The sequence below is a fragment of the Nerophis ophidion genome, linkage group LG09 (assembly GCF_033978795.1).
Source record: "Nerophis ophidion isolate RoL-2023_Sa linkage group LG09, RoL_Noph_v1.0, whole genome shotgun sequence".
In the NCBI taxonomy this organism is placed as follows: domain Eukaryota; kingdom Metazoa; phylum Chordata; class Actinopteri; order Syngnathiformes; family Syngnathidae; genus Nerophis; species Nerophis ophidion.
Genome location: NC_084619.1, coordinates 77,109,983 through 77,128,224, shown reverse-complemented (window position 1 = coordinate 77,128,224; position 18,242 = coordinate 77,109,983). Strand labels below are relative to the sequence as shown.

The window sequence follows — 18,242 nt, the reverse complement described above, 5'->3', positions numbered from 1 at the left end:
TTACTATGATTATCCAAACCACCTTCCCTAGTCATGGTGCAGAAAAATCACGCATGGTCACACATGTCACAACCATTTTTCACAAGGCATGATGGGAAAAATGCAAAATAGTCTCCCCACACGTATCCATGTTTGGCACATTTTAGCTTCTTGATAGTTCTGATTTATTATAAAACTTTAAGGAAGCAGTCACAAAGGTAAACAAGTCCAACATTCACATACTTTTGTTGTTCAATGAATAATTACTTATTAGTTTGTGAAGGTGTACACTGATTGTTTTAGTTAATAAATACTTATTAGTTTGTGGAAGTGTACACTGATTGTTTAAGTTAATAAATAGTTATTAGTTTGTGGAGGTGTACACTGATTGTTTTAGTTAATAAATAGTTATTAGTTTGTGGAGGTGTACACTGATTGTTTAAGTTAATAAATACTTATTAGTTTGTGGAAGTGTACACTGATTGTTTAAGTTAATAAATAGTTATTAGTTTGTGGAGGTGTACACTGATTGTTTTAGTTAATAAATAGTTATTAGTTTGTGGAGGTGTACACTGATTGTTTAAGTTAATAAATAGTTATTAGTTTGTGGAGGTGTACACTGATTGTTTTAGTTAATAAATAGTTATTAGTTTGTGGACGTGTACACTGATTGTTTTAGTTAATAAGTAGTTATTAGTTTGTGAAGGTGTACACTGATTGTTTTAGTGAATAAATAGTTATTAGTTTGTGGAGGTGTACACTGATTGTTTAAGTTAATAAATAGTTACTAGTTTGTGGAGGTGTACACTGATTGTTTAAGTTAATAAATAGTTACTAGTTTGTGGAGGTGTACGCTGATTGTTTTAGTTAATAAATAGTTATTAGTTTGTGGACGTTTACACTGATTGTTTTGGTTAATAAGTAGTTATTAGTTTGTGAAGGTGTACACTGATTGTTTTGGTGGATAGGTAGGTATAGTTTGTGAAGGTGTACACTGATTGTGTTGGTGAAAAATAGTTATAGTTTGTGAATGTGTGCACTGATTTTTTAAGTGGATAAGTAGTTATTAGTTTGTGAAGGTGTGCACTGATTGTTTTAGTTGATATGTAGTTATTAGTTGTGAAAGTGTACACTGATTGTTTTAGTGAATAAATAGTTGATAGTTTGTGAATGTGTACACTGATTGTGTTGGTGAATAAATAGTTATAAGTTTGGGAAGGTGTACACTGATTGTTTTAGTTAATAAGTACTTATTAGTTTGTGAAGGTGTACACTGATTGTTTTGGTAGATAAGTAGTTATTAATTTATGAAAGTGTACAATGATTGTTTTGGTGGATAAGTAGTTATAGTTTGTGAAAGTGTACAATGATTGTGTTGGTGAATAAATAGTTATTACTTTGTGAAGGTGTACACTGACTGTTTTGGTTAGTAAGTAGTTATAGTTTGTGAAGGTGTACACTGACTGTTTTGGTTAGTAAGTAGTTATAGTTTGTGAAGGTGTACACTGACTGTTTTGGTTAGTAAGTAGTTATAGTTTGTGAAGGTGTACACTGACTGTTTTGGTTAGTAAGTAGTTATAGTTTGTGTAGGTGTACACTGACTGTTTTGGTTAGTAAGTAGTTATAGTTTGTGTAGGTGTACACTGACTGTTTTGGTTAGTAAGTAGTTATAGTTTGTGTAGGTGTACACTGACTGTTTTGGTTAGTAAGTAGTTATAGTTTGTGAAGGTGTACACTGATTGTTTTGGTTAATAAGTAGTTATTAGTTTGTGAAGGTGTACACTGATTGTGTTGGTAAATAAATAGTTATTACTTTGTGGAAGTGTGCACTGATTGTTTTGGTGAATAAATAGTTAAATAGTTATCAGTTTCTGAAGGTGTACACTGATTGTTTTGGTTAATAAGTAGTTATAGTTTGTGAAGGTGTACACTGATTGTGTTGGTAGATAAGTAGTTGTGTGTTTTTGGAGAAGCAATGAAGTAGGAGTCCATGATGACGAAAGATATGTCAAAGAGGTAGCATGTAGCTAGTATCTAGCTAGCACGTAGCTAGCATGTAGCTGGTATCTAGCTAGCATGTAGCGAAGGAAAAGGACCAAGTACTAATCCTTGAGGAACACCTTGTGTTTTTGGGATGGTGCAGGATGTACACTTGTATTAAATATGTATATGTATGTATTATACATGTAACAGGTGGCGACTTGTCCAGGGTGTACTCCGCCTTCCGCCCGGTTGTAGCTGAGATAGGCTCCAGCGCCCCCCGCGACCTCAAAGGGAATAAGCGGTAGAAAAGGGATGGATATATATGTAACACATTTGTGTTGTGTAGTTATGTACTCATGTTTTGTGTACTTACGATGTATATGTATGTATTATATATGTAATACATTGTGTACTTATGTACTCATGTCTTGTGTACTTACGATGTATATGTATATGTCCCGAGGCTAGCGTCCGAGCTAGCTCCAGTCCCGAGGCTAGCGTCCGAGCTAGCTCCAGTCCCGAGGCTAGCGTCTGAGCTGGCTCCAGTCCCCGGGCTTGCGTCCGAGCTAGCTCCAGTCCCGGGGCTAGCGTCTGAGCTAGCTCCAGTCCCAAGGCTAGCGTCTGAGCTAGCTCCAGTCCCGAGGCTAGCGTCTGAGCTAGCTCCAGTCCCGGGGCTAGCGTCTGAGCTAGCTCCAGTCCCGAGGCTAGCGTCCAAGCTAGCTCCAGTCCCGAGGCTAGCGTCTGAGCTGGCTCCAGTCCCGGGGCTTGCGTCCGAGCTAGCTCCAGTCCCGGGGCTAGCGTCTGAGCTAGCTCCAGTCCCGAGGCTAGCGTCCGAGCTAGCTCCAGTCCCGAGGCTAGCGTCTGAGCTGGCTCCAGTCCCGGGGCTAGCGTCTGAGCTAGCTCCAGTCCCGAGGCTAGCGTCCGAGCTAGCTCCAGTCCCCAGGCTAGCCTGTGAGCTAACACCCGTACCCAGGCTGGCTCCCTCATCTCCACCAGCTCCCAGGCTGGCCCTGACCTCTGGCCCTCGGCCAGCAGCACCAGCTTCAGCACTTCGGCCAGCTCCTCAGCCACCTCCTCGTGTCCGGCGGGCCGCGCCACGGCGCCGCCCACCTCCTCGTGTCCGGCGGGCTGCACCACGGCACCATTCATGCCCGCCTTACAAACGGCCAAGACGTCGACCACTCCTTGGTTGTCCACCTCGCCGGCCACAGCGGCGGTGCACTCGCCGCCGCCACCAGACTTGTCCCCGATGGCTTCTGAGACACTTGAGCCGGCGACCCACCACCAGTTCGCCCCTCCACCCTCCCTTGATTTTTGTTCCTGCTTTTGGGGGGGTTCAGATTCCTGGACATCTGGAATCTGTCCCTGGGGGGGGATACTGTTGTGGGACATGCGTATTCTGTGTGTCCCTCCGCTGCGGGTCCAACCTGAGGACCCGCTGACAGCGCATTCCAGACACGCCCCCGCACTCATCAAGCGGACCGCGCCCACTCTCCGCCACAGCCGGCCGCAGTACACACCTGTGACTGACGATGAGCTGCTTAAGAGACCAGTGGACCCAGGGATCCGTGCGGGAACTCAGTTCTCTACTGACGTTCAGTACGCTGTAATCCTGCGTTATGCGATCCTGCTTTCCCTGTGATTTTCCCTCTCCGTGTTCTCAGTGTGTTTCCTTGTGTCTCCTCCACAGTGTCCCCCGTTGCCTGGAAAGAGAGCTGTGCGTCTCTCTTCTCGCTCTGGACTTTGACTGCCTCCCTCTATCCTCGACCCCCCACTTTGGACTCGGATCTCTTGACGCCCCTCTCAGCCCCACGAACCCCCGCTTGGATCCCGGATCACTTGCTTGTTCCCTTGGACGTTCAACACGTTGGTAACACACACTTCAGTTAACCTACACACAGAGCCTCACACCACATACACTTTTCAATCTATAATTAACATTCCATTCCCTTTGTTCGTTTTCTATTGTTTGATTATTATAGATATGTGGTTAATATATATATATATATATATGTATATATTACATCGGGACGGCGTGGCGCAGTGGAAGAGTGGCCGTGCGCAACCCGACGGTCCCTGGTTCAATCCCCACCTAGTACCAACCTTGTCACGTCCGTTGTGTCCTGAGCAAGACACTTCACCCTTGCTCCTGATGGGTGCTGGTTGGCGCCTTGCATGGCAGCTCCCTCCATCAGTGTGTGAATGTGTGTGTGAATGGGTAAATGTGGAAGTAGTGTCAAAGCGCTTTGAGTACCTTGAAGGTAGAAAAGCGCTATACAAGTACAACCCATTTATCATTTATCATTTATCTCTGTACACTACTGCCACCTGGTGTTAGTCTGCCGTCACCTCCCTCTGCATTACATAACATATATGTATGTATTATATATGTAACACATTGTGTACTTGTGTACTCATGTCTTGTGTACTTACGATGTATATGTATGTATTATATATGTAACACATTGTGTACTTGTGTACTAATGTCTTGTGTACTTACGATGTATATGTATGTATTATATATGTAACACATTGTGTACTTGTGTACTCATGTCTTGTGTACTTACGATGTATATGTATGTATTATATATGTAACACATTGTGTACTTGTGTACTAATGTCTTGTGTACTTACGATGTATATGTATGTATTATATATGTAACACATTGTGTACTTGTGTACTAATGTCTTGTGTACTTACGATGTATATGTATGTATTATATATGTAACACATTGTGTACTTGTGTACTAATGTCTTGTGTACTTACGATGTATATGTATGTATTATATATGTAACACATTGTGTACTTGTGTACTAATGTCTTGTGTACTTACGATGTATATGTATGTATTATATATGTAACACATTGTGTACTTGTGTACTAATGTCTTGTGTACTTACGATGTATATGTATGTATTATATATGTAACACATTGTGTACTTGTGTACTAATGTCTTGTGTACTTACGATGTATATGTATGTATTATATATGTAACACATTGTGTACTTGTGTACTAATGTCTTGTGTACTTACGATGTATATGTATGTATTATATATGTAACACATTGTGTACTTGTGTACTCATGTCTTGTGTACTTACGATGTATATGTATGTATTATATATGTAACACATTGTGTACTCATGTCTTGTGTACTTACGAAGGTTCTGTTCATCTATGAAAGTTCAAATGTGAAAATGTGATGAGCACAAAGTGTGTTGTTCATGTAAAAGTACACAACTGATCCAGCACTAATGGATTCACGACAAAACTCGCTGGGAAAAATCCATTTCCTCGCATGACCAGCAAGTTGTGTTCCAGTGTTGCCATGGAAACCAGGCTGGCCGCTAAAATAACTTTTTGACTTTGCGTCTGCACTCTTTGATTAAATGCTGCATTTTACACAACATGTACTACACAACATGTACTACACAACATGTACTATACTCCATGTACTACACTCCATGTACTATACAACATGTACTACACTACATGGATTGCACTCCATGTACTACACTACATGTACTACACAACATGTACTACACAACATGCACTACACTCCATGTACTACACTACATGTACTACACTACATGTACTACACTACATGTACTACACAACATGCACTACACTCCATGTACTACACTACATGTACTACACTACATGTACTACACTACATGTACTACACTACATGTAGTACACTCCATGTACTACACTCCATGTACTACACTACATGTACTACACAACATGTACTACACTACATGTACTACACTACATGTACTACACTCCATGTACTACACTAAATGTACTACACTCTGTGTACTACACTACATGTACTACACTCCATGTACTACACTACATGTACTACACAACTACACTCCATGTACTACACTATATGTAGTACATGGAGTGTAGTACACTCCATGTACTACACTCCATGTACTACACAACATGTATTACACTACATGTACTACACTCCATGTACTACACTACATGTACTACACTACATGTACTACACTCCATGTACTACACTCCATGTACTACACAACATGTATTACACTACATGTACTACACTCCATGTACTACACTACATGTACTACACTACATGTACTACACTACTACACTCCATGTACTACACAACATGTACTACACTACATGTACTACACTACATGTATTACACTCCATGTACTACACAACATGTACTACACTACATGTACTACACTACATGTACTACACTACATGTACTACACTCCATGTACTACACTACATGTACTACACTACATGTATTACACTCCATGTACTACACTACATGTACTACACTCCATGTACTACACTCCATGTACTACACTCCATGTATTACACAACATGTACTACACTACATGTACTACACTACATGTATTACACTCCATGTACTACACTACATGTACTACACTACATGTATTACACTCCATGTACTACACAACATGTACTACACTACATGTACTACACTCCATGTACTACACTACATGTACTACACTACATGTACTACACTACATGTATTACACTCCATGTACTACACTACATGTACTACACTATCAATCAATCAATCAATGTTTACTTATATAGCCCTAAATCACTAGTGTCTCAAAGGGCTACATGTACACTCCATGTACTACACTACATGTATTACACTACATGTACTACACTACATGTATTACACTCTATGTACTACACTACATGTACTACACTACATGTATTACACAACATGTACTACACTACATGTACTACACTACATGTACTACACTATCAATCAATCAATCAATGTTTACTTATATAGCCCTAAATCACTAGTGTCTCAAAGGGCTACATGTACACTACATGTACTACACTACATGTACTACACTCCATGTACTACACTCCATGTACTACACTACATGTACTACACTCCATGTACTACACTACATGTACTACACTACATGTACTACACTACATGTACTACACTACATGCACTACACTATCAATCAATCAATCAATGTTTACTTATATAGCCCTAAATCACTAGTGTCTCAAAGGGCTACATGTACACTCCATGTACTACACAACATGTACTACACTCCATGTACTACACAACATGTACTACACTACATGTACTACACTACATGTATTACACTCCATGTACTACACAACATGTACTACACTACATGTACTACACTACATGTACTACACTACATGTACTACACTCCATGTACTACACTACATGTACTACACTACATGTATTACACTCCATGTACTACACTACATGTACTACACTCCATGTACTACACTCCATGTACTACACTCCATGTATTACACAACATGTACTACACTACATGTACTACACTACATGTATTACACTCCATGTACTACACTACATGTACTACACTACATGTATTACACTCCATGTACTACACAACATGTACTACACTACATGTACTACACTCCATGTACTACACTACATGTACTACACTACATGTACTACACTACATGTATTACACTCCATGTACTACACTACATGTACTACACTATCAATCAATCAATCAATGTTTACTTATAAAGCCCTAAATCACTAGTGTCTCAAAGGGCTACATGTACACTCCATGTACTACACTACATGTATTACACTACATGTACTACACTACATGTATTACACTCTATGTACTACACTACATGTACTACACTACATGTATTACACAACATGTACTACACTACATGTACTACACTACATGTACTACACTATCAATCAATCAATCAATGTTTACTTATATAGCCCTAAATCACTAGTGTCTCAAAGGGCTACATGTACACTACATGTACTACACTACATGTACTACACTCCATGTACTACACTCCATGTACTACACTACATGTACTACACTCCATGTACTACACTACATGTACTACACTACATGTACTACACTACATGTACTACACTACATGCACTACACTATCAATCAATCAATCAATGTTTACTTATATAGCCCTAAATCACTAGTGTCTCAAAGGGCTACATGTACACTCCATGTACTACACAACATGTACTACACTACATGTACTACACTACATGTACTACACTCCATGTACTACACTACATGCACTACACTATCAATCAATCAATCAATGTTTACTTATATAGCCCTAAATCACTAGTGTCTCAAAGGGCTACATGTACACTCCATGTACTACACTACATGTATTACACTCCATGTACTACACAACATGTACTACACTACATGTACTACACTACATGTACTACACTACATGTACTACACTCCATGTACTACACTACATGTACTACACTACATGTATTACACTCCATGTACTACACTACATGTACTACACTCCATGTACTACACTCCATGTACTACACTCCATGTATTACACAACATGTACTACACTACATGTACTACACTACATGTATTACACTCCATGTACTACACTACATGTACTACACTACATGTATTACACTCCATGTACTACACAACATGTACTACACTACATGTACTACACTCCATGTACTACACTACATGTACTACACTACATGTACTACACTACATGTACTACACTACATGTACTACACTACATGTACTACACTACATGTATTACACTCCATGTACTACACAACATGTACTACACTACATGTACTACACTACATGTACTACACTACATGTACTACACTATCAATCAATCAATCAATGTTTACTTATAAAGCCCTAAATCACTAGTGTCTCAAAGGGCTACATGTACACTCCATGTACTACACAACATGTACTACACTACATGTACTACACTCCATGTACTACACTACATGTATTACACTACATGTACTACACTACATGTATTACACTACATGTACTACACTACATGTACTACACTACATGTATTACACAACATGTACTACACTACATGTACTACACTACATGTACTACACTATCAATCAATCAATCAATGTTTACTTATATAGCCCTAAATCACTAGTGTCTCAAAGGGCTACATGTACACTACATGTACTACACTACATGTACTACACTCCATGTACTACACTCCATGTACTACACTACATGTACTACACTCCATGTACTACACTACATGTACTACACTACATGTACTACACTACATGTACTACACTACATGCACTACACTATCAATCAATCAATCAATGTTTACTTATATAGCCCTAAATCACTAGTGTCTCAAAGGGCTACATGTACACTCCATGTACTACACAACATGTACTACACTACATGTACTACACTACATGTACTACACTCCATGTACTACACTACATGCACTACACTATCAATCAATCAATCAATGTTTACTTATATAGCCCTAAATCACTAGTGTCTCAAAGGGCTACATGTACACTCCATGTACTACACAACATGTACTACACTACATGTACTACACTACATGTACTACACTACATGTACTACACTACATGTACTACACTCCATGTACTACACAACATGTACTACACTCCATGTACTACACTCCATGTACTACACTACATGTACTACACAACATGTATTACACTACATGTACTACACTCCATGTACTACACTACATGTACTACACTACATGTACTACACTCCATGTACTACACTCCATGTACTACACTACATGTACTACACAACATGTATTACAGTACATGTACTACACTCCATGTACTACACTACATGTACTACACTACATGTACTACACAACATGTATTACACTACATGTACTACACTCCATGTACTACACTACATGTACTACACAACATGTATTACACTACATGTACTACACTCCATGTACTACACTCCATGTACTACACTACATGTACTACACTCCATGTACTACACTACATGTACTACACTACATGTACTACACTCCATGTACTACACTACATGTACTACACTCCATGTACTACACTACATGTACTACACAACATGTATTACACTACATGTACTACACTCCATGTACTACACTCCATGTACTACACTACATGTACTACACTCCATGTACTACACTACATGTACTACACAACATGTATTACACTACATGTACTACACTCCATGTACTACTACTACTAATAATAATAATAATGGATTAGATTTATATCGCGCTTTTCTATTGTTAGATAGTCAAAGCGCTCACAGAGAAGTGGGAAGCCATCATTCATTCACACAGTGGTGGTGGTAAGCTACCTCACATCAGTAGCCACAGGGTAGACTGACAGAAGCGTGGCTGCCAGTTTGCACCTACGGCCCCTCCGACCACCACCAATCATTCATTCATCATTCATTCACCGGTGTGAGCGCCACCGGGGGCAAAGGGTGAAGTGTCCTGCCCAAGGACACAACGGCAGCCATTTGGATGTCAGTAGGTGGGAAGCGAACCTGCAACCCTCAGGTTTCTGGCACGGCCGCTCTACCTACTACGCCATGCCGACCCTACACTCCCTACACTATTTTTATACGTTGTACACACTATTAGTACACACTAATTTATACAATGTACATATTATTTTACACTTCGTACACACTAGTAGTACACACTATTGTATACTATGCACACACAAATAGTACACACCAAGTCTCACCTTAAAACTCATTTGTATACTCTAGCCTTTAAATAGACTCCCCTTTTTAGATCAGTTGATCTGCCGTTTCTTTTCTTTTTCTCCTATGTCCCACTCTCCCTTGTGGAGGGGGTCCGGTCCGATCCGGTGGCCATGGATGACGTACTGGCTGTCCAGAGTCGGGACCCAGGATGGACCGCTCGTCCAGAGTCGGGACCCAGGATGGACCGCTCGCCTGTGTATCGACTTGGGACATCTCTGCGCTGCTGATCCGCCTCCGCTTGAGATGGTTTCCTGCTGGCTCGGCTTTGGACTGGACTCTCGCGGCTGTGTTGGATCCATTATGGATTGAACTTTCACAGAATCATGTTAGACCCGCTCCACATCCATTGCTTTCATCCTCTCCAAGGTTCTCATAGTCATCATTGTCACCGACGTCCCACTGGGTGTGAGTTTTTCCTTGCCCTTATGTGGGCCTACCGAGGATGTCGTAGTGGTTTGTGCAGCCCCTTGAGACACTAGTGATTTAGGACTATATAAGTAAACATTGATTGATTGATTGATTGATTGACGTTATACTTTGTACACACTAACAGTACACACTAGCTTATACTTTGTACACACTAATAGTAAACACTATCTTATAACTTGTACATACAAATACTATACACAGTGTTTTACTTTGCACAAACTAATAGTACAAACTATCTCATACTTTTTATAAACTAATGGTACACGCTATCTTATACTTTGTGCAAACTAATAGTACACACTATTTTATACTTTGTACACACTGAAAGTATACACAACGTTATACTTTGTACACACTAATTTATACATATACACACTAACAGTACACACTATTTTATACTTTGTACACACTAGTAGTACACACTATTGTATACTATGCACATACTAAAAGTACACATGACGTTATACTTTGTACTCCCTTGTAGGACACACTATTTTATACTTTGTACACACTAACAGTACACACTAGCTTATACTTTGTACACACTAATAGTACACACTATCTTATAATTTGTACATACAAATAGTATACACAGTGTTGTACTTTGTACAAACTAATAGTACAAACTATCTCATACTTTGTACAAACTAATGGTACACACTATTTTATACTTTTTACACACTAATAGTACACAATATCTTATATTTTGTACACACTAATAGCATACACAGTGTTATACTTTGTATACACTAATAGTACAAGCTATCTCATACTTTGTACAAACTAATGGTATACGCTATCCTATACTTTGTTCACACTAAAAGTATACACAATGTTATACTTTGTACGCACTAATAGTAGTACACACTATTTTTATAATTTGTACATGCTAATAGTGCATACTAATTTATACTTTGTACACATTAAGAGTACACATTATTTTATACTTTGTACACACTAATAGTAGACACTATTTTATACTCTGTATGCACTAAGAGTACACACTATTTTATACTTTGTACACACTATTGTATACTTTGTACACACTAATAGTACACATTATTTTATTCTTTGCACACAGTAATTGTACACACCATTTTATACTTTGTACACAAGGTTCAGCTCGAGGTATTTAGTTCTTAGTAGATGAGGCCTGTACTGTATTACTGTGACTAATGTGTACTTGTTACTGTGATATTTGTGTACTTGCTGTGTGTCCAAAGATTGTCTCACAGGAAGTTCTGCTATTGTGACCTTAGGGACTTGAAGAGGGACAACATCCTGTTGGACCAAGACCAAGACCAAGACCACCGCTGAAACCTAGTCACACGCTTTGGAATGTGCAAGACAGGAATCGTCACACACACACAAATATTATATATATATATATATATATATATATATATATATATATATATATATATGTATATATATATATATATATATATATATATATATATATATATATATATATATATATATATATATATATATATATAAATATATATATATATATATATATACATATATATATGTATATATGATGTTATCAATGAATTAATTAAATTATGCAGACAGACATTAATTACGATGACATGATGAATTCAATAACTAATTGAATGAAAAAAAACAGAATATATGAATGAAAAAAGGAATGAATGAATGTAGGAATAAATGAACAAATGAAGGTATGCAAATGACTTAAATAATGAAATGGCATGACGAACGATTTGAATAACATTATGACTTATTTAATGGATGAATGATTGAATAACACACCAAATGAAAGACATAAGATGAAGTAAATGACACAATGAATGACAGACACATAACACGATGACTTGATGGATGAAATGACATGATCGATGAAGGAAATCCAAATTCTTATTGAATGAATGAATGAAAGATTGATTAAAATAAACAAATGGCCGAATGAAATGACGCAATGCATGAATGAAATAATGTGATGAAGGAATGGATGCATGAAATACAAAGTTATTGCAATGGCATCATTAATTTGTTATTGAAGTATTATATCATGAATTCATGAACAAAATGATTGATATAACAAGGTGAATTGATGAATGAAATGACATCATGTAGGATGAGTGAACAAATATATGAAATGACATAATGAATGAAATCATATGACATCGTGTAGAATGAGTGAATAATTGTATGAAATTAGATAATCATGGAATGAAATCATATGATGAATGAATGAAATGACATCATTAATAAAGGACCCAAAATGATGAAGTCTGCCAAGTCAGAATTCTTGTGTGTTCGACATATCGGGCCTGTCAAGCCCATTCCAAATCTGATGACTGAATGAATGGGTTGATTACAGGATGAACTGATAAATGTTCAAGATATGATTGATTAAATAATATGAAGAATTAATGAACAAGTGATTGAAACAACAAGAGGGTTGGATTAAATACAATGAAGGATGGATGGAGAATAAATGAATGAATGATTGAATTGTGTAGCGAGAGGGACGGATGAATGAATGGATGAATGAATGACAAGGTAGATGGGTAGAACAACACAATGAATTAATTTTATATGAATGATAAACGAAAAAGATGAAAGAATGACATGAGAGACACTTGGATGAAAAAAATGATGAATGGATGAATGACAACAAAAGGGATGGATGAAAAATGATGATGAATGAATGCCATACGACGAGGGATGGATGAAATAATATGATGAATGAATGAATGACGTTACAAGAGGAATGAATTAAATAATATGATGACTGAATAAATGAATTATATAAACGAGGGATGGATGACAAAATGATGAATGAATTAATGACATAACAAGATAGAGGATAAAACATCATGATAAATGAATGACATAAAATAGGGATGGATGAAATATGTTAAATGAATGAATGAATGACGGAACAAGAGGTGGATGAAATAATATTTTCAATGAATGAATGACATAACGAGAGGATGTATTAAATAATATAATGAATGACTATATTAATGACTTAAAAGAAGGTTGGACGAAAAAAAATTAATGAATTAATGAATGAATTATTTAATTAATTAATTATTTACTTCATTAATAAACAAATGACATAACAAGAAAGGTGGATTAAATAATATAATAAATGACATAAGAGGAGGGTTGAAATAATATGATGAATGAATAAATGAGTGAATGACAACAAAAGGGGAGGGATGAAATATTATGATGGATGAACAAATGAATGAGATAAATAAGGGATGAATGTAATAATATGATGAATGACTAACATAACAAGAGGATGGATGAAATAATATGATGAATGAATGAATGAATGACATAACAAGAGGATGTATTAAATAATATAATGAATGACTATATTAATGACTTAAAAGAAGGTTGGACGAAAAAAAATTAATGAATTAATGAATGAATTAATTAATTAATTAATTATTTACTTCATTAATAAACAAATGACATAACAAGAAAGGTGGATTAAATAATATGATAAATGACATAAGAGGAGGGTTGAAATAATATGATGAATGAATAAATGAGTGAATGACAACAAAAGGGGAGGGATGAAATATTATGATGGATGAACAAATGAATGAGATAAATAAGGGATGAATGTAATAATATGATGAATGACTAACATAACAAGAGGATGGATGAAATAATATGATGAATGAATGAATGAATGACATAACAAGAGAGATGGATGTAATAATATGATGAATGAATTAATGACAAAATAGGGATGGATGAAATAATTAGTTGAATGAATAAATAAATGACATAAATAAGGGATGGATGTAATAATATAATGAATGAATGAATGACATAACAAGAGGGATGGATGTAATAATATGATGAATGCATACATGAATGACATAAATGAAGGATATGAAAACAATAATGAATGAATGAATCACATAACGTATAAATATGATGACTGAATGAATGACAACAACAGGGATGGATGAAATAATTAGTTGAATGAATAAATGAATGACATGAATAAGGGATGGATGTAATAATATGATAAATGAATGAATGTCATAACAAGAGGGATGAATGGAATAAAATGATGAATGAAAGAATAACATAACAATAGGGATGGATGTAATAATGTGATGACTGAATGAATGACAACAAAAGGCATGGATGAAATGACATAAAAGAGGGATGGTGAAAAAAAGAATGAATGAATGACATAACAAGAGGGATGGATGAAATAATATGATGATTGTAGCTGAGATAGGCGCCAGCACCCCCCGCGACCCCGAAAGGGAATAAGCGGTAGAAAATTGGATGGATGGATGGATGAATGAAAAGGTTATCTTGACACAATGGAGGAGGTGAGAGGCTGACGTCATGGCAGTGTCGTCATAGCAACAGAGTTGTACAACAACACAACAGGTCCAAGCAGTTGATACATTTCCATCCATTCATTTCCTACCGCTTGTCCCTTTTGGGACTGCGGGGGGTTGCTGGCGCTGATCTCAGCTGCATGTTATTAATATTACTTTTATTAATCCATCCATTTCCTACCGCTTGTCCCTTTTATTGACATGCATGTTTCTTTAATTGGGGCCTTTACTGTGACGTCACTGACAAATCAAAGTAAAAATAAAGTTCACATCAAGTGTCAATCTTCCTCCAGCCCCTCCCACCTGGTCCGTGACAGACAGGTAAAGAGGCGGGCCTCTGAACCAAAAGGGGGCGGGCCCACTCGAAGTGGGGCGGTGCCTTTGTATGATCCCCAGCCAATCGGCAGCCAGCAGGAAGACTCCGCTGTCCTGCTTCCCGCCAGTCTTCAGAGCGTCTGGACGTCTGACGTCAGAGGACAAAGTCCCGAGCCGGTGCGAGTCTGAGGGAGACTTTGGACAATCCTGGACACTGTTGTCAGCCTCCGGCCACACTTCCGGTCCTGTTGGACCCCGACGACCTTCCTTTCCTCGGGACTCTTGGACTCCCGCCTCTGGAACACGTGACGTCATTCGCAGCCGGTCCAGGACCTCGCAGACTTGAGTGCGGGACTTTGCAACATCTCAGGACTTTCTAGCCAATTATTACACCGCTGTGGAATATTGGAGGACTTTCTAGCAAACTATTACACCGCTGTGGAATATTTACAGAGGATTGAAATACTTTGAAGACATGACGGCCAACAAGGACAAAAAGAGGTAAGCACTTTCACATCATCTTCAACTTTGTGCCGGCGAGCCTGTTGAATATTTGGAAAATACTCGTGTAGAATACTGGTAAAATACTCGCGTAGAATACCTGCACAGTACTTGTAAAATACATGTGTAGAGTACTTGTAAAATACTTGTGTAGATTACCTGTATAAAACTTGTAAAATACTTGTGTAGATTACCTGTATAAAACTTGTAAAATACTTGTGTACAATACCTGCAGAATACTTGTCAAATACTTGTGTAGAATACTTGTAAAATACTTGTGTAGATTACCTGTATAAAACTTGTAAAATACTTGTGTAGAATACCTGCAGAATACTTGTAAAATACTTGTGTAGAATACTTGTAAAATACTTGTGTAGATTACCTGTATAATACTTGTAAAATACTTGTGTAGAATACTTGTAAAATATTTGTGTAGAATACCTGTAGAATACTTGTGTAGAATACCTGCAGAATACTTGTAAAATATTTGTGTAGAATACCTGTAGAATACTTGTGTAGAATAATTGTAAAATACTTGTGTAGAATACCTGCAGAATACTTGTAAAATACATGTGTAGAATACTTGTAAAATAGCTGTGTTGAATACCTGTGGAATACTTGTAAAGTAATTGTGTGGAATACTTGTAAAGTAATTGTGTAAAATACTTGTAAAATACTTTTGTAGAATACCTGCAGAATACTTGTAAAGTAATTGTGTAAAATATCTGTAAACTACTTGTGTAGAATACCTGCAGAATACTTGTAAAGTACTTGTGTAGAATACCTGCAGAATACTTGTAAAGTACTTGTGTAAAATACTTGTGTAGAATACCTGTAGAGTACTTATAGAGAGTAGTTGCTTGTGCCTTTGTCACATTTGCAAATGTTGGAAGATGTATTCAGTATCAATATGATACGTGACATATTTGACATGTTTTGTTTACAACATGTCCAAAAAGGAGTAGAAAGAAACAGAGCCTATCTAATCCCCCCCCCCTTTTTTTTACTAACACATACTTCCTGTTCTTACTGTGTACACAATCAGTGTGTTGTAAATCCACATAAGTAATTCAATCATTTATGATTGGCTTGACAAAATGGAGAATATTTGATTTTCAACAAATTTGTGACGTTCATAATAATTCTTAGTTGTAAACACTTTGAAGACTTTCTTAAAGTGGACCATATCAGTACACGGTTTATTGATGATTTTAGAAAAGTGTGGCAGTAGAAAAACAGATCTGGGAATTGGTTTGTAACTTGGTACGAGTTTTGCCATTTTCATATTGTTTGGGAATTTTCCAGTTTGAAATGACAATTTGTTAGGATATGATCAAAGCGGTGACCCCAGGATGCAAAGACGGGAGGCAAGGTCGAATCACAAAAAGGGAAACATTGAATAAGTCCAAAAAGTGTAAGAAAAGGCAATGGGGCAGAAGTGCACACCATGTATACACAAACAAAAACAGGTTCCTCAGTGGTCGGCAGGGAAACGAGGCCAGGGAGCACTGAGTGCAGCATAAAGTCCAACACAGAATCCTTGTTACCTCGGGGAGGCAAAGGCCAACACAGAATCCTTGTTACCTCGGGGAGGCAAAGGCCAACACAGAATCCTTGTTACCTCGGGGAGGCAAAGGCCAACACAGAATCCTTGTTACCTCGGGGAGGCAAGGGAACAAACACAAAGAGGTGAGGGATTACAGGACTAAGGAGAGACAACATACCAGGACTGACGAAGTGAGTGGGGGGTTCAGGAGACAATAACCGGCAAGACCAAGCTGTCAGTGACAAACTTAAATACTCCGAGGTTGAAATTGGTTGCAGGTGTGCCTTGCTTAGTGTTCGCCCCTCGCTAGGGACTAATGACCTGAAGGAAACAGAGATCACCATAAAAAGGAGAATACACGGACAATGATAAAACACAACAGTACCCCCCCTTAATTGACGCCACCTGGCGGCTTACCTGGCTTCGCCGGAAAACGATCATAAAATGCATTTGAAAGTGTTGGGTCTAAGATATGGGAACGCGGGACCCAGGATCGGTCCTCGGGGCCGTAGCT

At 37.8% G+C, this 18,242-nt stretch overlaps 1 protein-coding gene and 1 long non-coding RNA gene across 4 annotated transcripts in view; both read left to right on the top strand.

The window, feature by feature from the left end:
- LOC133559753 (uncharacterized) overlaps window positions 1-12,393 on the top strand; it is a 21,482-nt gene extending 9,089 nt beyond the window's left edge. The window contains exons 2-3 of one of the 3 annotated variants that reach the window (XR_009808271.1): window positions 3,653-3,828; window positions 12,271-12,393. This is a non-coding gene — a long non-coding RNA (uncharacterized LOC133559753). Of the gene's footprint in view, window positions 1-3,652; window positions 5,105-12,270 lie in introns of those variants that run through there. The other 2 variants (XR_009808270.1, XR_009808269.1) reach the window with 2 other exon arrangements.
- A 3,383-nt stretch (window positions 12,394-15,776) lies between these two features.
- Window positions 15,777-18,242, top strand: part of LOC133559752 (endothelial PAS domain-containing protein 1-like) — a 100,455-nt gene continuing 97,989 nt past the window's right edge. Inside the window, 1 exon segment of the mRNA XM_061911820.1 lies at window positions 15,777-16,182. Within this exon segment, the coding sequence (XP_061767804.1) occupies window positions 16,157-16,182 (26 nt within the window). The 5' untranslated portion in view covers window positions 15,777-16,156.